The sequence below is a fragment of the Aulonocara sp. 'chitande type north' Nkhata Bay genome, linkage group LG11 (assembly GCF_057382095.1).
Source record: "Aulonocara sp. 'chitande type north' Nkhata Bay isolate Kocher_YH1m ecotype deep benthic linkage group LG11, A_spYH_male_GT1.1, whole genome shotgun sequence".
Lineage (NCBI taxonomy): Eukaryota > Metazoa > Chordata > Actinopteri > Cichliformes > Cichlidae > Aulonocara > Aulonocara sp. 'chitande type north' Nkhata Bay.
Window position 1 is genome coordinate 14,884,547 of NC_141354.1, and position 19,083 is coordinate 14,903,629.

Sequence of the window (19,083 nt, forward strand, 5' to 3'; positions counted from 1 at the left end):
TTTTAAGTAAAAGATCATCCTTTCTTGGATCTACAGTTGCCATGTTGGCCAGTAACCCTAGATGTAGGTGAAGCTGAGAAATTAGGAGATTCTCAAAACCCTGAAGCACCTTTATGCACCTTTATATATTTCTGCACTGACTTTAAGCAAACACTGCCCTCACGTGGTTCAGTAGATTTACTGCATCAGATAGACTCTTGAAGTAGCCACCACAGACTGTGAAAATACTAAACATGTAATTATCTTACTATTTATTTACACTCAATGAAAGTTCTCCAGATGAAATATTATAACATGTCATTCAACGGAGCGGCAAAAATTACAAGGTACAAAAAAAGAATGGCATTTTATATAAAAGCGTAGATGGCAATATAAACATTCTAGATTCTCAGTGTACAAAATTGTTACCGGAAAATGTATTTCTTTAACTATTGATTATTTCCATAGAAATGTTCATTATTAAGTCCGGTTGTTCTGCCTCTTGTAGCTCTGGATCCTTCTCCTCAGCATCTGGTCAGGAATGAGGTCAGAATCTTTCACATCTGCATTTCCACAGCCCACCACAGGACAGCTACGGAGCAGAGACACAGAGAACCTTAACTTGCTTCAGACATTTAAACACACACAAACAGTTGCAGAACAGCTCAAAAAAAAGCTTTCTGTGCATCAGTTTCATATTAGCTTTGCCCCGTTCATTGCTGAGTAACTGTTAAGTCGTTACACATCTGCCTAAACTTGCTTTATTATTTCCTGTGCCAGTGCTCGCAGTTTGATTCTGATTGCCTATCAGCAACCAGACTTCCATCTTTTGTGTTCTTATTATAATGTCTGCATTCTACACTGAGGAGTCCCCTGACGTTACACATGCTGTGATAAACTGGATGACTTGAACGGTGGGAACTTCGAGGCTGCTAAAGCAGTAAATGTGATGAAATGCCATTTACTGCAGGTACAACACCATTTCTTCAAGCATAAACCTAATCTCAACAAGGAAAACATACTGCTGCAGTGTGTGCAGTGACCACAGTCAGGACCCAAGACAATAGGCAAGTTTATTTTTCAGCAACACTGCTGCTGGGATTTTATCAGTGTTCCTGCAGGATCAGCCACATTTAATTTGACTCCAACATCAAAGCAGCATAATAAAGGCAATGTAAATTAAGGCAGCCTGCTGGTCCCACACCAGCCTGCAGTGTTATTTACTGCTAGAAAACCTGACTCCACTTTTTAACGGTCCTCAGAGATGCAGTGTCTTACCGGCATTTCTTTTTCTGGCTTTGTTTTGTTTTGATCAGGTTTATGATTGCTGCTTCATCATAGTGGTGGTTACACTTCTTGTTCTTTACCGGGTTCACCATTTCCACCTTGAACAGAGGCACAAAAGAATACATTTCAAGTTACCTGTGTTTTGTTGAAAAAGCAGTTTGAACAAGCAAGCAAGCGAGATCAGAATGATGCATTTTGCAGGAACATCATCTTACAGTCAGGATTTTGGTTTTGTTTTTTTTCTGCGTAGACACATTTTGGCACCCACCTAAGATGTTTTAGCCTGAGCCAAATGAAAAACACCAATATTGTAATAATCCTGGGACTGGTGTGAAATTTTGTCATAATTAGCCCCCAAATGTTTTGGATTGTGACCATGCAAACTCTAATGAGCTCAACCTTTAGTCCAAATTAATGTCTGTGCCTAAACTCAAGGAATACCCCGACACATAGATGGGCACAATGAAAACATAACACCTCTGAGGCAAAGACAGAGGCATGAAAACACACTGGATTAATCTACCTGTAATCTACAAATCTAATCAGTAATCTACCTGTGTGAGCGGGCAGGTAAAGTTGACTTGACTCTGTGTCACAGCGATGTCCTCATCGAGCTCCTCCATGCTCTCTGCTGACTCCTGGTTAGCTAAAAACAAACAATGCACATGCGGTTTGCTTCCATTTGTCCACTCAGAGTAAAAATGACTCAATTTGATGGCACATACCACCATCCACCAATATTTACTGCACACACAAAACTTTATACACAACACTCCCAAACAAACACAAAACAAAACAAACTCATCTTCTTCTTTTTTTTTAGTCTGCACATAAATTTCATATCTACAGTTGTTGTCCTGGCACATCTACAACTACTGAAGAACTCAAAGGCTAACTTGAGCCCAAAGTATTAGAAACTGCTCTCTATATGTGGCCTTTGTAAACTCCTCCATAGGATTATGCTATTCAACATATTTATATTTCAGCCTTTAAGCAAGCAGAACTGAATCCTCAAAATGTATCCCTTAACAGGAACATGAAGTAATACTAATTCAGTGAATAATAATGGGCTAAGCCCTCACAGAACACACTGCAATGATCACCTCGGCTCGCAAAGTTCATGCTTCAAAGTGGGTTATCACATTTGGCTCTTTTATCAGACATTTTCATTTTAAGTCAGCTCGTGAAAATAACATACTTAGCATAATGTAGCCTATAATGTCTACAGAGACTCACAAAAGCATGGCACTATATGAGGCCGGCATAGCTGTAATTAGTAAGAGTTAAAAAGCAGAAAATAACAGCCACAGGGTGACAGCGAAACAATCATTCAACAGTAAACAAAGGAAGCTGCGTGTTTTAAAATAAAGCTAATTATCCTAAACAAGAAAGCCACATCCCAAGATCTCTCTGCTCAGCAAGAAGTCCTCAGATAGCACTGCTATTATCAAAGTCCATTAGAAGTCCTGAATGCGCTGCGGTGAGTCTAATTCAAGTAAATCTCCTCCGTCTCTCCACAGGCCTTACCTTGTTTGAAAGAGTTTTTGACACTTTCCTTGAAAGCCATTACTTTCTGGTGAGTGAGCAGGTCAGCGTCAGAGAGTTGGGCTATTCTCTCTGTGAACTGCTCCTTCACTTTGGCAGACAGGCTGAACATGGCCTCCGGCTGCTGCGTGGCAACCTACAATGATTGAAATTTGTTATATAATTTGCAATAATCTACATTTTGTATTTAATTCAGAAATGCTTCACAAATGCCCGAGGTTTGCGTCTTCTTCTGAACATAGTGTCAAGAGTTTTCCACGTCATCGGTTACGTCACCATGGTGACGTATGCTGCACTCTGCACAAGATTATGTTCAGCCATTCCTGACGATGTGATCTAACCTGCTGAGCTGTATGTTAGTAATGACAGAATCAGATGCAGCTGAACAATCTGTGTGTGTTGTGATCCCATGGGACACTTTCTGCTCTATTCCCCATTATCACTGAAAATATTCAAGTGCTGAAAAAATGTTGCTAAACTGACTTTTATGTTGACTTCATTATTAGTCATAATGTTTATAACTGTGTCACATTTAAGAGCTCTAATGTGCAGCTCTGACTTTATGCAGAAAAAGCAGCATTAAGAATGCACTGATTATTTAAAGACAATAATATTTCAGCATTCCACTTCTTGCCTTATTTCCTGCACAAGTGTTGCATTTTGCTGTTTGTTTGTTTTTTAATTCTTGTTAGCATTTCAACGACATGTTCCTCTTGAGTCAACTAGGCATCACCTGATGGGTCTACACTATGCAGCAGAACAGTCAAATGGTGCATCAAAACTTTCCCTACAATGAACAGGGTTTAAGCACACTGTTGTAATATCCATTATCTCAGTCGCCTAATGCAAGGAAACCTTCAGGCTGCTCTCACCTCAGCTGTAACTTGTTGCACCACATCAACAAAGTAGTTAATCTCCCTGTCCAGCTTGGCACACTCCAGAATCATGGCCTCCATCTCTTTGATGCCCGGGTTCATCTCGTCATCTTTAACATAAGTGCACACCAAAGAAGTAATCACTTAAGCAGTCACACCATAACACACACACACACGCACACAAACAACTATCAGATCTTTGGGAATCACCTTGTTTGTGCAAAAATCCTATGTAATGTCTGTCCAATTGTGTTATCTTTGGCATTCTTCATAGATTCAACTAAAAAAAAAAAATGTTACTAGCAGCCTGTCGCAAAAACACAAAGTGCCTAATTATACAACTTAAAATCAGGTCTTTGCTAAGTTATTTAATATATGTAGACATGACACTGGGTTCCTTGAGGTAGGTGCCTTCTTTTTTTTAATATTAAAGTGATGCAAGTCTTTTGCATAGTACTATAAATGTACGCTCCAAAATTAGTTATAAACCTTAAAAACAAATCTAAAGCACATAAAAACATTAATTATAGACGTGAAAATATATCTGGTAAGCGAATAATTAATGTAGAGATTACAGATGGAGGTGGTGAGCAGTACGATGAGAAAACCTTTAATATTTACCCTGAGCTTCCGCCAGGTCCATAGCCACGTCTGTCACAATGTCCATACCTGTCCCGATATCAGCCTGACAGGATTTCAGACTCGACAGAGTTCCGTGAACAGCGCTCAGAGACATTGTGAAAGCTACCTTTATTACTTTGGGACTACAAACCAGAGCTAAATTTAACGTGCTTTTAACGTTAACGTTAGCCTAGCTTGCTAACAGGTATCTAGTTCTGCCGGCAAAATGACCGACACCTACATGAACGTCAAGTACAATCTGTTTCAAAAACGCTTTTAGTATAAAAATAACAAGTGAAACGTAAATAAACTATAGAAACTGTGGATGCTATGCAAACGCACACAAATCACCCGCTAAAACGGAGCCACAACAGAAGCTAACTTCTAACTTCCGGGTATGGTTTTTCAAGGTAAAAGCTTTAACAAAATATGTTTAAACGGAAGGAAACAAAACTGCCTTTTTAATAGAAAGAATCGTATTTATTAATCCATTTGATTTATAAATGGCACAGAATCTTAGTACATAAAGGTGTAAGAGTGATTTATTTGCATTTTAATGTTCTTTTAATTTACAATCTGTAAGTGCAAGACACTGATAGTTAGCAGAATGAAATGTAAGTAAACAAATCAATAGGCCCCACATTTGACATATCACTGTAGAACAGGCACAGTGAATAATAATAAAATAGTATTAATACATGTGGTCACGCTTGCTGGAGCACTTAAACCTAACAAATCAGTTGTTAATTATTAGTAACACCTGTGCAGTCACTACATTGAGACAAAATGTCTGCAGTGAAAAAACATTCGGCAAAAAACCCGAATCTTTAAATGAAAATCTTCATCCATATCTTCACAGTATTGTTCTGAACTCATCAAAAATATAACTGGGCACATGAGCTTCCGCCACCTTAAAAATACAGAAAACACAAGGAAACACATGTTACTGTCACACAAATATAGTAGAGTACAGATGCAAAAAATAGTATTTTAAAATCTTTTCCCATAGCTGATGGTTATTAAATCTGGCTGTCCAATAATAATGCTCCTAAGCATATTGATGTTTCACCATTTCAGCTCTACTACTACCCCTGGGTACTGTCAACTTTGTCTACTCTTATCATTTACAACCTCTTAAAATATTTTCTAACACTAACACAAATAATATAGGGAAAGTTGCACCTACCTTACGTGACAGTTTTGTGTACTTCACGTAGTCTTCAAGGAACATCAGAGCTCCCACCACATCAGAAGGCATGTCAGGGATTTTCTGACTATAACAGGATCAAACGGAAGCTTTAATATGATTTCATGAGGCTATAACCAGATACATTTTATGTCCGGTAACACGATCCACAATCATCACCAAGGAAACCTACCACACAGAATATTTGATTTCGAATCTTATTTTAGAAATCTTTCTGAAGTTGTGAAGTCTGTTTTGCTACCTTGTGCACTGCTCCATGATTGAGCGGATGAATTGACCAATGAGAGCCAGGAACTGTTGTGTGTATCTGGAGTGGAACTGCTTGAGCAGGGTGAGCAAGCCGAGCACCAGTGGAGGCCAGTCGACCGGGTCTGTTGCTTTCCTGCAGGTCATTCCTGCCATAACACAAAACATCAAATTACAACCACATTCAGAGACATTCAGGGACTGTGCGTTAGCAGAAAAATGTGGGGAAAAACAAATCCATAAGATTTAATGCCGCTTTCTGAAAAATAATAAAGTCTGCTGCAACTGAACTAAGTGAAGAGGCGGCAGGGTACCCATTGTACTCAAAACTGTATAACCTGATCTCTTATCAACTTCAAACAGGTTACAGTGAACTAATGGGGGGAAAATCACCTTGGTTTTTGTTGTACTGAAGTTTAGGCAGCTGAGCAATAATAAAGAGGAAGTTGATGATGGGGAAGTACGGGAGGCGCTTTGTAGTGATGTAGATCTGTGTGAAGCATAAGTAGAACAAAAAGAGTCTGAACACGAACATCTGCTAATGTATAGCCAAAGAAAGCAAAAAACAGCTTGCATTTTGTGGTCGTCATTGAAAAGACTCATTTCGATTCAGGTGAAATCAGAACAAGGCTAACTGATTATGTGGGAAGAGATGCCCCTTCTGTTCAAACCTTGTTGAGAGGATTGTGAATGCCAGCAGCCTCCAGGTAGGCAGTGATATCGTACAAAAGAGTGTTGTCCTCTTTAGGATAAGGCAGGGATGGGTCCTGGTAATGGGCCTCAATGTCTGCCAGCAGAGACCTGGCAAGAACATAATCAGAGTCAGCATAAAAGAACAGTGTGAGACTAAAACAGACATGATGCAATTAGCAGGAGCATCCATCATGAAAGTCATTAACACAGAGTAGCACTTGGGGGGTAAGTAAAGAAAACATAAAAACAATTCAGTGCCATTATGGTAAGAATATACAGACTTGTTGAGGTTTTCCAGTGCAGCCGCCAAGTGTTTGGAGTCAAACTTGCAGGAGTAGTTAAGCTCATTAGCGATCTGCTGTCTGAGAATCTGCATCTGACCAACCTTCAATAAACACATGCATTCAAAATTATTTTAATCTCTTCATCAGAAAATTGTGACAATAAAGACCAAAAAAAAGGGATTTTCTTTTTTTACTTTTATTTTCTATTCACTAACGTGGGAACATGGAGCAGTACCTTCATGATGGCTTCCAGATATGTACCCCAGATCTTCTGGGATTTGGCCACAGCACTGCTGTAGACTTTGCTGGCATTAGCTACAGCAACAAAAACAATAATTAGATCTGTACAAGAAAAGGCAGGTTATAGATTCTCTAAGTGAATACCTACCCACAATGCCTTGGACTGGGCTGACGGCACCTTGCAATGTTCTGAAGACCTCCACCACAGCTTTGTCCTTCAGGATGGTCTTCTGAAGTATTGTCAGGAAGTTCTGATGAGACAAACACACACATTACTACAATCTGGGAGCCATACTAAACGCACTAAAGATACTACCAACATTGACATGATTTCAGGGATTGATCTTTGCTGACCTGAATGGCATCTTTTTTGGGGGGGAGTGGGGGGATGCTGAGGTAAATATTGGGGTAAATACCTGAAGTTCCCTGACAATCATGAAGCAGAGCAGTCGGTCCAGTCCATTAAGGCCAAATGTACCAAGGGTGTTCTGGATCTCAGAGAACAATCTGTTGTTAGTCACCTCCTGGTGGCTCTTCAGGTCATACCAGGTATTCATCTGGTCAATATAACACGTCACCCTATAGAAAGAATCAGTTTATTCCACCATCAATAAACTGCATAACCAAAGATTTTTTCTCCTCCATCCTCAGATATAAACTCAGTTATTCTGCTAATTTCGCTAACTCTTATTTCACTTCCACTGTTATGTCTGTGGAGACATACTTGGGATCAGTGATTCGGAGGATTTCTCTGCAGAGACGACCGATGAAAGTGGCAGACTCGTCCACAGAGGGAAACTTGGGAATAGGAATGTGGGTGGACTGGTGCACGCTCTGCCAGTCCTGGATCTGAAGAGAAGCAAGAAACAAGCCAATCAGCCAACTGCTATTACTGAGAAACAGCCAAACAACTAGAACGCGCCCCTGACTGATAGATAAGAAAATCTATCAGTCAGGGACAAACTGCTCTCAGTGCACTACTCAGGGAAAAGGAGAAAGCGTGTGAAGTTCGACCTTGGTTCTGAGAAAACTGTTGCACTCCTGTTCCACATTATAGTTGACGATGCGGGACACTTCCTCCTGCCAGATTTTAAGGCCATAAATGCTGACGTAGTCCTGGATGTATTCAAACGACCTGTAGAAGCCATCCATGGTGGCGCCCATCTCCTTTAACTTGGGCATCAGTTCACTGGGCTGAAAGAATTCAGTATTTTTTCTCTATTATTTTATTTCACTGCTGTTAATCCTTCAATATCATTGGGAAACTTAACATGGAAACTGGTCAACATAGAGCAAATATATCACAAACTTTATTTGACGATTAATAATCCATAACATACAACAGGTGTAGCGTCTCACCTTTGCCTTTGGATTGAATATTAAGCCTTTGTGCAGTGCATAAGCCACCCTCTTCACCAGCTCCTTCCTGATGCCATCCTCCAGAAGCTGCTTAGGATCCACCTTAAACATCACAGTGTGTTAATAAAGCAAACCTGTGCTGCACCAAATCCCTCAGCAGGATTGTATTAATCTTCTGAAAGACAGAAATCTTTGTTCTTAAAGTTCAGAAACCTTAATCACTGCATTTACCTTGATGATCCCAACGAGAGTAGTCTTCATCATTAAAATGCCCTCAGTGAAAATAGATATGTCATGAGTTAGTTTTGCCACCTGCAAAGACACAGAGCAGAACGATGTTTAGGCATGCAAAAATATAATATATATGAATAATATTGATATCAATCATTTATATAAAAGCCAATGTTTTGTTTGATTTTCAGTCTAAAAAACAAAAAAAGTCTCACTCTACAATGATCTTATTTTAATTTCAAGGCACTGGACTGCAATTCCAAATATGACTGAAAAAAAAATTAAAAAGTAACTTCAGTATTTCACACTCTAATTAATCCAATTCAGCTAAGTCTGCTGGCACAATCTGTTTCCATATCACGCCTCCTTTTCCAATTTGTATTTCACATCAAAAGCTGTGAGCAGATTGAAAAATGTTAGCATGATTGCCTCCGACTCCAATACAGCTGATGAGGCGAGATCAAAACAGAACAAAATGAGCTCTCTTATCTATTTTTTTATTATTTTATTTTATACAACATCCGAAGATATTTTTTCCCCCTTTCTTTACGTCAGTGACATTCTGATCAACACTCAAGGGGAAGGAGACAGTTTCATACACATCAGTTTGTCTCACTTCATAGCGAGCCGTCAGTTGGGCGTAGTCCTTTAGCTTGTCCTTATCCAGCCGTGTGGGCACCTCCATAATGTCGTGGATCTGAAGCTTGATTATTTTGGCCAGCGAAGTGAACATGCTCTCTGGGATAATTTGCAGCACCTGGAAGCAAGAAGATTAAAAAAAAGGACTGTTTATTGTATATCCATTAGATCAAGGATCTCGAGTACAGCCAGAAGGAAAAAATCTTCCAGCATAAAGTTATAGCTAAGAAGTTACCACAACGTCAAGGTACAGATGCACTAAGCACTTCTTTTTGGGTACATTTGCCAAACAGATGGTTTTTCAAAAATTCATCATTCCTGCAGCTGCTACAGCACTGATACTGACAAACAGTTTGCAGCATGCAGAACTCATTTGTTAAAATAACAAGACTACACGCTAGGAGAATATTAGACCAAAACATTTCAAAGCAAAAGCTTTTGTAAGAGGAAAGAGAAGCAGAAAAAATGACATCATACACTACCTTTCTCACATAGGACACCAACTCTCCAGAGTAGAACTGAGAAACACTCAGCAGGTCAGCACTGTTGGCCTGGTTGATACGCAGCAATGGAAGATCCAATGCAGACGCCAGCTGGTCACACACACACATACAGAAAAAATGATTTTTAAATCACAGGTAACATTTCTCCATATCGAGATGATGGTCCACGTGAGCAGACTGCAAAAAAGTGACACGAATTTCCAAATTTTTTGGATTCATACTTGTGTAATGTTTAGGTTTTAGCGGAAAATTTGTCCTTAAAAAATACACAGAACAAAAAATGAAGTTGACATAAATCATAAGGAAGTTCCTGATGTTTCTAAACAAGAAAAGGAAGAAACTGAGATTTTGAGGCAAAAAAGTATTAATTTTTAAATTTGTATATTCAGCACCGTTGCGTGTTTAGAGCAACATCACACTCATTGACAAATGCAGTGGCTAGATTAGTCACATTTGTTTATTTGGATCTAAAAAATCTGAAAAGTTCAGCTTGATTCGAAAAAATGAATGTTGCAAATTCGTTCAGCAAAGTTACGTGATCGGTGTAAACAGCTGCATTAAGAATAGGCGAGTCCAAAAACGACTGTGTATATGCTGGACATATAAATTTGTTCATGAAATGCTACCACAGTGAATCTGCAATACTCATACATTTCGCAAGACATTTATCTGTGATGCATGAAGATATTGGTGCAACTGAAGGGGGAAAGTAGCTCTAATATGCTAAATAATGAGTGCTACTACAGTAAGTCAAGAAGCAGTGAATCTGAAAAGTCAAACTGTTTGACAATAACACTGTTTAGCACAGAGTCGACAGTCATATTGCAAGAGGAAGCAGTGGGATGTATTGTAATCGGCATATTTTGTCCCACTTCTAGACATAAATAGACCCTCACCTTCAGAAATGTAGCTCTCAGTTTGGTAACCATGGATGGGTTGACTCTGATGCTCTCCTGCATAATGGATGTAAAGCTGTAAAATAAAGCACAAGTCAGGAAAAAAAGACGAATTCATCAACACAGACAAACCAAAAACACAAGTGAAATAAATCAAAGCCAAAACACTTGCAGTGTTCTGTGGTGGTTTTGTGATGGTTTGCAGTTTAGAAAGGTAAGCAGAATGAGTTGCTGCTGTGTTTTGCAAACCAAGTGACGAGCACAGTGACTGTGCTCCACTAAGATTCACTAACCTGATGACAAAATATGACACTAGTTAAACTAACTACTTTACACTGGCCTTATTTTGTTTATTAAGTAAACAAAGAAGTAAATACCTGTCAATAATCTGCCACGCATAGGACAGATCTCCAACTATTTGCATGGTAATAAGGACTTCTTCTTTGATATTGATTGTGCGGATCATCTGGTGCAGGAACTTCCTGGTGTCAGCCAAGAACTGACAAACTTGCAGGTTGGACTCCAGCTGGTGGAACTCCTGGACCTGAAGTCCAAAAGGAGAAGGTTTTATAGGCACAGCCTGACAGCTTTCCTTTCAATATTTTTTTAAAATAGTAATAATAATTTTGTATTGGTATTGATTACATTTCTTGCAATTATCAGCAGCTTTATATAAACATGTTCCAAGCTTTGCTGCCAAATTCTATTAGTTCCAGTTCAGTATTTTTAATATATGTTGGCAGGACAGAGCAGAAAATGATGCCACTGTGCCAACACAATATTCCTATTACATAATCCTCTGTCTTTCTATTTACATGCATTTAATAGCAGTAAAAAAAATCATCTCTTAATTTTTCCACCATTCTGAAACATTGTACTTGGATTTGCTTGTTTTCTATGCATGAAGTTAAGGCAATCAAAACATAGTATTAGCACCATTGTTACCTTACACTGTGCTAATCCAAAAATGTAAAGCCATGCTGAAATATAATTATCATGCTCACCTCTACAAGAGCCTGTATAAGCTGGACCGTCTTCCTCCCAGCAGCCGTGGAGTCCTCATAGTTCAAAGACTCAATCTGCTTTGAGATTTCCCTGAACCAGGCCTGTAAGTTCTCTGCCAAGGACAGTAAAAGTGTGTCATTGAAGCAGATACAAAATGTTACCAAAGTATTTCACAAGCGGCAGTTACGCTCGAGGTAAGTATGACAGATGTAAATTTAATCCGCCGCTCCCTGCGTGTGTACCTTTAATGCATTTTTTCCATCTTGTTTCCCTGCCTCAACATTTTCCTCTGAACGCCTTCAAGCTTAAAATCTTTTAAGATTTCATGTCCCAACACTGAAATAATCCAAGCTGCATGCCCGAGGCTCCCATAGTCAGAACTACTTTTCAACGCTGTGTGTAAGTCTTCACCTTATCCATTCTCACAGTCCAACTCACCATTTTTCTCCACCCTGGTAAGAGGTTTGACACCAGAGAAGACTTCAGCCAGCTCAGTCATTCTCTCTGATCCCTCCTTCTTGTAGCTCTCCCATTTGATCTGCTTCTCTGACAGCATCTGCTTGAACATCTGGAAGAGGAATAGCGCAGATGCTAAGCTGATGAGGGAGGATTAGTCAGATGAGATGCGTAATTAGAACATTACATTTGTGTCCCCTCCAAATGACACACAGGCTAGCCATATGCTACCTGACAGTAGGCTAACAGGCAACCAGGCGGACACACCTAACGAGGACTACAGCTGGACAGATCACTTTGAAATTATAAAGGAACTCATTTTCCATTTTTACTCTTTAAAAAAGAGAAAAGATCACTTTAAAGAAATGCTACACTTTTGTCTTTAACATTTTTCACTTTTTTCCCTGTGATCATTTATATTATGTAACACTGATGAAAGACTCTCACCTCTTTAAGTGTGAACTCAAACTGAGCTGTGTCGAGCAGCAGCTGGAAAAGGATCTTAGGTTTGTACTTGGAGTCATTAAGTACTTGGTCTTTGATCTGACGAAGGCGCTTGTTGTTTGGGTCATAGGCTATGAGACAGAGGATGACTGATCACAAATCAATACACTATTTTCACCAACATCACCCTTATAAATGTTTGGACTTCATTGGACATTTACTCTACGAACAGTGTCATTTCAATACAGGTAAATTAAAATTAAGGATCAGATTTCAGAGTTCATTTCAGACTCATCCTTGACTTTACACATTTACAGTCATGTGTAAAATCGTTTTCAGAATACCCTTACTGCTCCCATAGGAGCGAAGTGGCAGCCAGGTGCTGCTAAATCAAATGCACTTGATTAACTCATCATTAGCAAGTGTCAGCACCTCTATAAAAGCTGACGTTTTGGCAATTTTCGGGTCTGGAGCATTCAGGTGTGTGCTAAGAGAATACCACAATCTTCCCAGAAGTGGACGTGCCAGCATCACCCTACAGGTCAGACTGTGGAATGCTCAGAGGAAGTTAAAAATAACTAAGCGGTTAGTTTGGCGTGTGTATTTTCAGAATAACTGAAAAGGAAAAGAATCAAGGTGCTGCGATGGCCAGTGAAGATCCAGACCTTGACCTGATTGAAATGCTGTGGCATTTAAAAGAGATATGCTCTGATCTGAAGCAACACTGTAAAGAAGAGTGGGCCAAAAAGTCCTCCACAGTGTCATACAGAAAAATGACTTCAAGTTGTTGATGTTAAAAGGTTTTTTTACAAGCTGAATTATGGGGTTTACTTTGTTTTTCACAGGACTGTAAATGCAACACAAGTGCTTACACCAATGTAAATGAGGAAAAAAGAAACCGCAGTATCTCACCTGACTCTGCAGAGTGCAACATCAGCCAGCGAATAGCAACATTGCAGTCTCTCAGACAGTTGAGCAGTTTTGGGATGTTGTCCAAGATAATTTCCTCCCTGAGGAAACCTTCCTTTAGCAGCTGCTGCACCTGAGGCCTCAGGCTTTCCATGCTGGCTGCATACCGAGTAGCCTACACGTACGGTGAAAAAAAACATGGCTCTTGTATACAGTGCACCATCTTTCATTCGGGGCAGTCAATTATTCATACATTCACTCCCACTAGTGGTCATTAGTGAGAATGGCCTGGTCTGCAGGTGAAAGACTAAATGTGGATTATTCAGTTAGCTCCTCCTGCCGTGTGTGTGTGTGTGTGTGTGTGTGTGTGTGTGTGTGTGTGTGTGTGAGAGAGAGAGAGAGAGAGAGAGAGAGAAAGGACTTTTTAATGACTCTTACAGCGTACAGCTCTACAGGCATCCCCATATTTGAAATGAGCTTTCCGGGAAAAGTTTATGAATGGCTTCCTGAAATTTGTTTCTGTTTACATTGTGTGCTGTTACAAATTCTGTGCACGCTGTCATCACTACCCGCACAGAACAAATAAGCACACTGCAGGACTGTAAATGAAAGAATCTGAGGTCTCTCTGACATTGAAGCTAATGTATTTTTTAATACCTGCTCTTTGATGTTAGCAGAGTCCAGGGTGTAGTTGAGCGCAGTCTTGGCAGCTTTGTATGGTTCCCAGGCTTCCACCAGGTTCACTGTGATCCCCATGTAAATACTGATAACCTGCAGAGAGACTACACTTCAGAAAAATATGCTCAACATTTAAAAAAAACTGAGCAAAAACATGGCACACATTTAAAAATAAATGACATAACCTTTTATAAAGATGTTTATATTCAGATCTACTGCAAATGGAAAAGACTTAACAAGTGCCTCACCCAATTATCAGGAAAGTATTTGTCCACTATCTCCCGCATCTTTGCCTGCTGGGTGTGCAGTATGGAGGGGCTGAAGAAGAGGCAGACGTAGAGCATGGCCGCCTGGTTAGCCAGTGCTGTGCTGCGATGTTCTGGTAGAGGATACGCAGAAACCTGGAGGAGAGGAGGAAAACGTCTTAAAAATTTGTAATGAGGGAAACATTGTGGGACAAGATCTGTTATTTAGTTTAACCACAAAGAGATTTTGGACCAAATGTTTCTCACTTGGTTGTAGATGTCGTCCGAGCGCAGCCTCCCAATGACCATGCTAGTAAAAGTGGCACTGATGGGAACTCTCTGGAAGTAGCTCTCCGGGTAGTTGGCTGGTCGTTTGGCTCCAGGCTGGCTGGAGTAGCCGGTGCTACGCAGGAGCTTACAGATGTCATCCAGGTTGGAGTCGCCCGAGGAACGGGCAGCACTGAAGAAAAAAACGTGTTTTTCCAAATAGAAGAATGGATTGTTGGTGCCAGTATAACCCCCAAAAAAGTAATAATATAAAGAAGAAGAATTATTAATAGCCGTGAAATACAACTGGAATGTTATTTATGGGTAAACAGCATCCCTCTGTGTGTAGTGTACACTTTTGTGTCAGCTTGAACTGACACAGGAGTTAACCTTTTGGTGAGTCAAGTAAATGACTCACCCTCACTGGAAGCAAGCTCACTGGCTAACAGGTGATTGGAGTGCACTGAGCAAGTGAGTCACAAAGAGAGTGTCATGTGGATGTGTGGGGATGTGAGTCACAAGCGCACCTGTATCTATAATAGGAAACAAGCATCCTCTCTCTGACTTCTCCTTCAATTTTTTGGTCAATAACCAGCAGCATGACTCCATACAGGTAGAGAGCTTCACACTGGGAGAAGAGAAAACATGACCAATCAGTTCCTGGAGTGCTGTTTCGTTTCGTTTTGATGTGTTGTTTTGAGGGTTAAGCATGCACATTCATCTGACACGGGCGACTAATTCTCAGGAACAGATATTTAAAGATGTAAGCCTGCATGTAATGCAGACTTGTTTTGTAATGTTACAAAATTAAAATGAATTTGCATTTGTGTTACTTACTAGGAGCTGTTTCCCATCCTCATTTAGAAGCACAGTCTCCAAGGTCTGCTGAATATAAACACCCTCATGTAGGTCATCCAAATATCTTAAGAGAGGGAAAAAATAGCTCATCGACATCTTTTAAAACAGGGCTATTTAGCATGTGGTTAAACAGAAAACAGTGTTCCTCACGGTCAAGCACTGTGGTTTTAGTTTTTATTTGATTAAGACATAATTAATTCCAATAATTCCATCTCATTATACCTGTTAAGATCCACTATGTATTTGTGGACGCTCTCAAAAGCCAGATAGAACCTTGACAGAATCTCGATGTTGTTCTCTCTAAACTCTTCATCTAAGTCCTGAAGCTCCGGTTTGGCTTCCAGCTTTCCTTCATAATACTCAGGACCCTGAACAGGAAGCAACATTGTGTGACAATGCAAAGCAAATCCAAACGATGCCGAAAGACAGCTGAAACTAAAGCAATAATACTGCTTTTATTATCTTTTGCTTTTTAGGAAGACTTACAGCTAAATGTCAAAACCATCAGGGTGTATGTATTTATCCCAGTCACATCAATTGAATATTTCATTGTGCTGACTACTGCAAAACTGAGTATCCTTTGTGTGTGTAGTTTCCTCAAATAGAGACTTGGATAAGCTCTTGCAGCTTTCTCAGTACAAGCACGGTAAACTTTACACCACAGAGTAATTGGAGATCATTTATGTGAATTTCAGGAGCAGAACTACATCTCATACACTCCCCTTAATAAAAATAAAGTAATTCAAAATGTAAAGCCAAAGTAAAATCAAAATAAGTAAAAAAGTAAAGTCAAATACATGGCTAAATATAAAGTTTTACATACAAAGTTGACAATGTTCACAAACAGTCAATGTGTCCCCCTCTGGACACATGGCATATATCCATACAATCTCTGGAGTCACTGCAGCCACTACTGTGTGCTACCTACCGGCAACCCTGTGAAACTCCCCTCTTTCTACCAGTACATGTTTTGTTAGTGGTGAACAGCTGCAGAATTAAAATACACTTTACAATCAGATTATCCTTTTTCATACATTTTTTGATCATGCCTGGCCCAAGAGCTAATGCCAATCCGCTCTGAGGCTTTCCCTAATTCATGTTTACTCCACCTACCGCCTACTATAAATCCTGCCAAATCTCAATGAGGAAGTGGTCCAAGCTAATGAAAGGATCTTTTGAATTTCTGATGTAGTTCATACCTTGAAGTAGCTAAAGTCACAGATAATGTCTCCGTATTTCTGCTGGTCACTTTTGTCCTTGAGTCTAAAAACTGCAGGGATGAAGTCAGAGAGGCGCAGGAGCTCAGCAATGATGGCATTTCCTCTGGAAACTATCCTGAGGATAGCCTGGCCGCACAGGTTGTTGTCTGCCAGGAAGTCCACCATAATGGATACAGGAGGACGAGGAAGACGAGGAGGAGGAGGAAGATAGTGTAATAAGCTTTATTGCAGCAAATACTGTAGCTACACCTGAGAGACAAAGGAAAAGTGAAAAAAGTGAACTTAAAACAGCACGCAGGCTCTCTGAGGCCTTTCTGAAGCTGCAGGACATTTGTCGCACAGACAACAGAAAGAGCTTATTACAATCTATTGGCATCATTATTACAACAATTGACTGCGACGAGGAGATGTTATTATCATTCATAAGCATCATTTTCTCACATTTCAATCTTGACGTGTCTGCGTTTGTAAAACCTAAAAACCATAAGGTTTTCCAATGTTCCTGTTTCTTAGAGACAGACCAAAAACAGAACCGAAGTTAGTATATGATTGTAACCTGTAACTATAAGTTATCACTGAGCTAACGTTAGCATGTAGCCTACCTGCTAACTATTTTCATTAAATCTTACGCTGAAGATGACACACGAGCGCGTGCACAGGTCCAAACACCACGTGAGTGATTACCCTTTTACATTTTGACGTCTGAGTCGAGAGTGTACCGTTTAAAAACCCCAACACTGCTGGAGAAAGGTACTTACCTCCTTGCAGCTCCTCTTCCCTATTTACTTCCTCATGACCAGCCACATGACTTTGCTGCTGGGTGTGTTTGATTCTGTTCACCCACTGCCCCGGAGTCGAGCGGGAACAACTTTGTCAAACGCTTTGACCTCCACTACATGGTAATAGGCTGATGTATTATTACTTGTTTTATTATCGAAACATACCATGGCATAAACGTTCCTGAATTAATAACATGTAATAAGAAGGGCAGCTAAGATTAACTGAAGCAGGTGTTCTGGGAATCCATCCTACCTGACAAACCATCCTACCCGTTGTTTCTGCGTATGCGCACAACACGAATTTAAGTGGCGAACCGTCTTACCTTTGTGAATGTGACCTACAAACATACTTTAACAGGTAAAATGAAGTGGTAAACCGTCCTGGCTTTATGAATATGAGCTACAAGCATACTGTGATGGGCAAACATAAGTGGCAAACCGTCATACCTAGTTAAATTTGTGGTGGAATTACTCTGTGACAGCAGAAATGTGCATAAACAACTTACGGTAGGACGTTTTGCCAAAGGAGGATGGTTTGTCAGAATACCTGTACTTTGAAGTCAAATCAGGCAGATCCCTTATGTTTGCATATTTCCGCTAGGTGGCGACAGAGATCCACTAAAGCCTCAGTTTGTCTGTCTCGCTGCTGCTGCACCACACACTCAGGACCAGACTGTGTGCAGGTTTCTTGCTCCACAGGGATAGGATCTAAACTGAAATTAAATCCACAGGGAAGAAATTCAAAATATGGTTTGCAGTCGACAAATATCACCCCCCCCCCCCCCCCCCCCAAAAAAAGTGTTTTCTTGCAGGCATCTGAAACAGACCTTTCTCTAACTACTGTTGCATGAAAATATATTTGCCTGAAGCATTATTTTCGCATGTTCCCAACTTGGATTAAAAAATAAATACATTTTTTAAAAATAAAAAAAAGTTTCTATGACCAGCACATGGCCACCATGGATGAATTAGTACAAGCCTTCATTTTTCCTTCAAAACTCTGATTGAATTGGAGCTCTATTGCCGATAAGTCTAAAACGCTGGCAGGCCCTTCCCTCAAAGCAGTGTGAGCCAGAGGTTAATAGCATTCAGATGGTGAGAGCTGTTTGTTTGACCTGCCACCTCTCTGTGTGACGAGAACAAGGTTTCATCTCAATCACAAGCCATTTGATGTCTTTGTGTGCCACAGCAGACTGTACAGCGTGTCGCCCCCCCCCCCCCCCCCCAATAATTAAATTCCAACGCGGTGCAAGGGCTGTCAGTCTTTTCCTGCAAAATTGCTTTATCATCTTAACCTCATCTTATCTCTGAGATACAAAAGACTCTGTCTCAGGCTGTTTTTACAGATTGTCCTTAATGGTTTTAAGTTTCATCATTAGTGCAGAGTAGTGACTGACAAGGAAATGGGACACAGGGTGTAACATATGGCAAAAGAGAGCTATGCCTAATGTGCTCCCTTTCTCGCCCAGCCACTGGAGTAGCATTATTCCAAAGCGTTTTACACAGAGAAACCCTGAAAGAGACCGATGCAATTTCGATTCACTGCTTGCCTCTTCATTGACCCAGCTGTCCACATGCTACACGCTGTGTCCCTGCAGCCGATGGATTCATTACCTG

At 40.2% G+C, this 19,083-nt stretch overlaps 2 protein-coding genes across 3 annotated transcripts; both read right to left on the bottom strand.

Moving 5' to 3' along the window:
- Positions 1 to 234: 234 nt before the first annotated feature.
- On the bottom strand, positions 235 to 4,694 carry nsmce2 (NSE2 SUMO ligase component of SMC5/6 complex). The gene is made up of 6 exons (XM_086310750.1): positions 4,308 to 4,694; positions 3,684 to 3,796; positions 2,794 to 2,947; positions 1,821 to 1,912; positions 1,258 to 1,364; positions 235 to 571 (listed from the first exon to the last, which is right to left on the bottom strand). Exons 1-6 carry the CDS (start codon positions 4,420 to 4,422, stop codon positions 460 to 462), a joined length of 693 nt encoding a protein of 230 aa, XP_086166876.1. The 5' UTR covers positions 4,423 to 4,694; the 3' UTR covers positions 235 to 459.
- Positions 4,695 to 4,809: 115 nt separating this feature from the next.
- On the bottom strand, positions 4,810 to 17,578 carry washc5 (WASH complex subunit 5). 2 transcript variants are annotated; one of them, XM_086310748.1, is made up of 29 exons: positions 17,446 to 17,578; positions 16,667 to 16,936; positions 15,690 to 15,835; positions 15,447 to 15,531; positions 15,137 to 15,237; positions 14,610 to 14,802; positions 14,346 to 14,498; positions 14,077 to 14,190; positions 13,423 to 13,594; positions 12,514 to 12,641; positions 12,049 to 12,178; positions 11,610 to 11,722; positions 10,983 to 11,149; positions 10,606 to 10,681; positions 9,689 to 9,799; positions 9,184 to 9,324; positions 8,568 to 8,648; positions 8,337 to 8,438; positions 7,992 to 8,171; positions 7,702 to 7,826; positions 7,394 to 7,556; positions 7,126 to 7,228; positions 6,973 to 7,052; positions 6,735 to 6,838; positions 6,432 to 6,561; positions 6,154 to 6,250; positions 5,756 to 5,909; positions 5,494 to 5,581; positions 4,810 to 5,217 (listed from the first exon to the last, which is right to left on the bottom strand). In XM_086310748.1, exons 2-29 carry the CDS (start codon positions 16,850 to 16,852, stop codon positions 5,161 to 5,163), a joined length of 3,480 nt encoding a protein of 1,159 aa, XP_086166874.1. In that variant the 5' UTR covers positions 16,853 to 16,936; positions 17,446 to 17,578; the 3' UTR covers positions 4,810 to 5,160. The 2 variants fall into 2 exon arrangements, with proteins under 2 accessions (XP_086166874.1, XP_086166875.1); XM_086310749.1 differs by lacking the exon at positions 17,446 to 17,578 and adding an exon at positions 17,290 to 17,309.
- Between the last annotated feature and the right edge of the window lie 1,505 nt (positions 17,579 to 19,083).

Coding starts and splice junctions, on each gene's coding strand:
- nsmce2 (XM_086310750.1), bottom strand. CDS start 4,422: ATGTCTCTGAGCGCTGTTCACGGAACTCTGTCGAGTCTGAAATCCTGT. Junction 1,913..2,793: donor CAAAAACTCTTTCAAACAAG/GTAAGGCCTGTG, acceptor GTTTGTTTTTAG/CTAACCAGGAGTCAGCAGAG. Junction 572..1,257: donor AGCCAGAAAAAGAAATGCCG/GTAAGACACTGC, acceptor TCTGCTCCGTAG/CTGTCCTGTGGTGGGCTGTG.
- washc5 (XM_086310748.1), bottom strand. CDS start 16,852: ATGGTGGACTTCCTGGCAGACAACAACCTGTGCGGCCAGGCTATCCTC. Junction 15,532..15,689: donor TACATAGTGGATCTTAACAG/GTATAATGAGAT, acceptor CCCTCTCTTAAG/ATATTTGGATGACCTACATG. Junction 9,800..10,605: donor TGAGAGCTACATTTCTGAAG/GTGAGGGTCTAT, acceptor GTGTGTGACCAG/CTGGCGTCTGCATTGGATCT.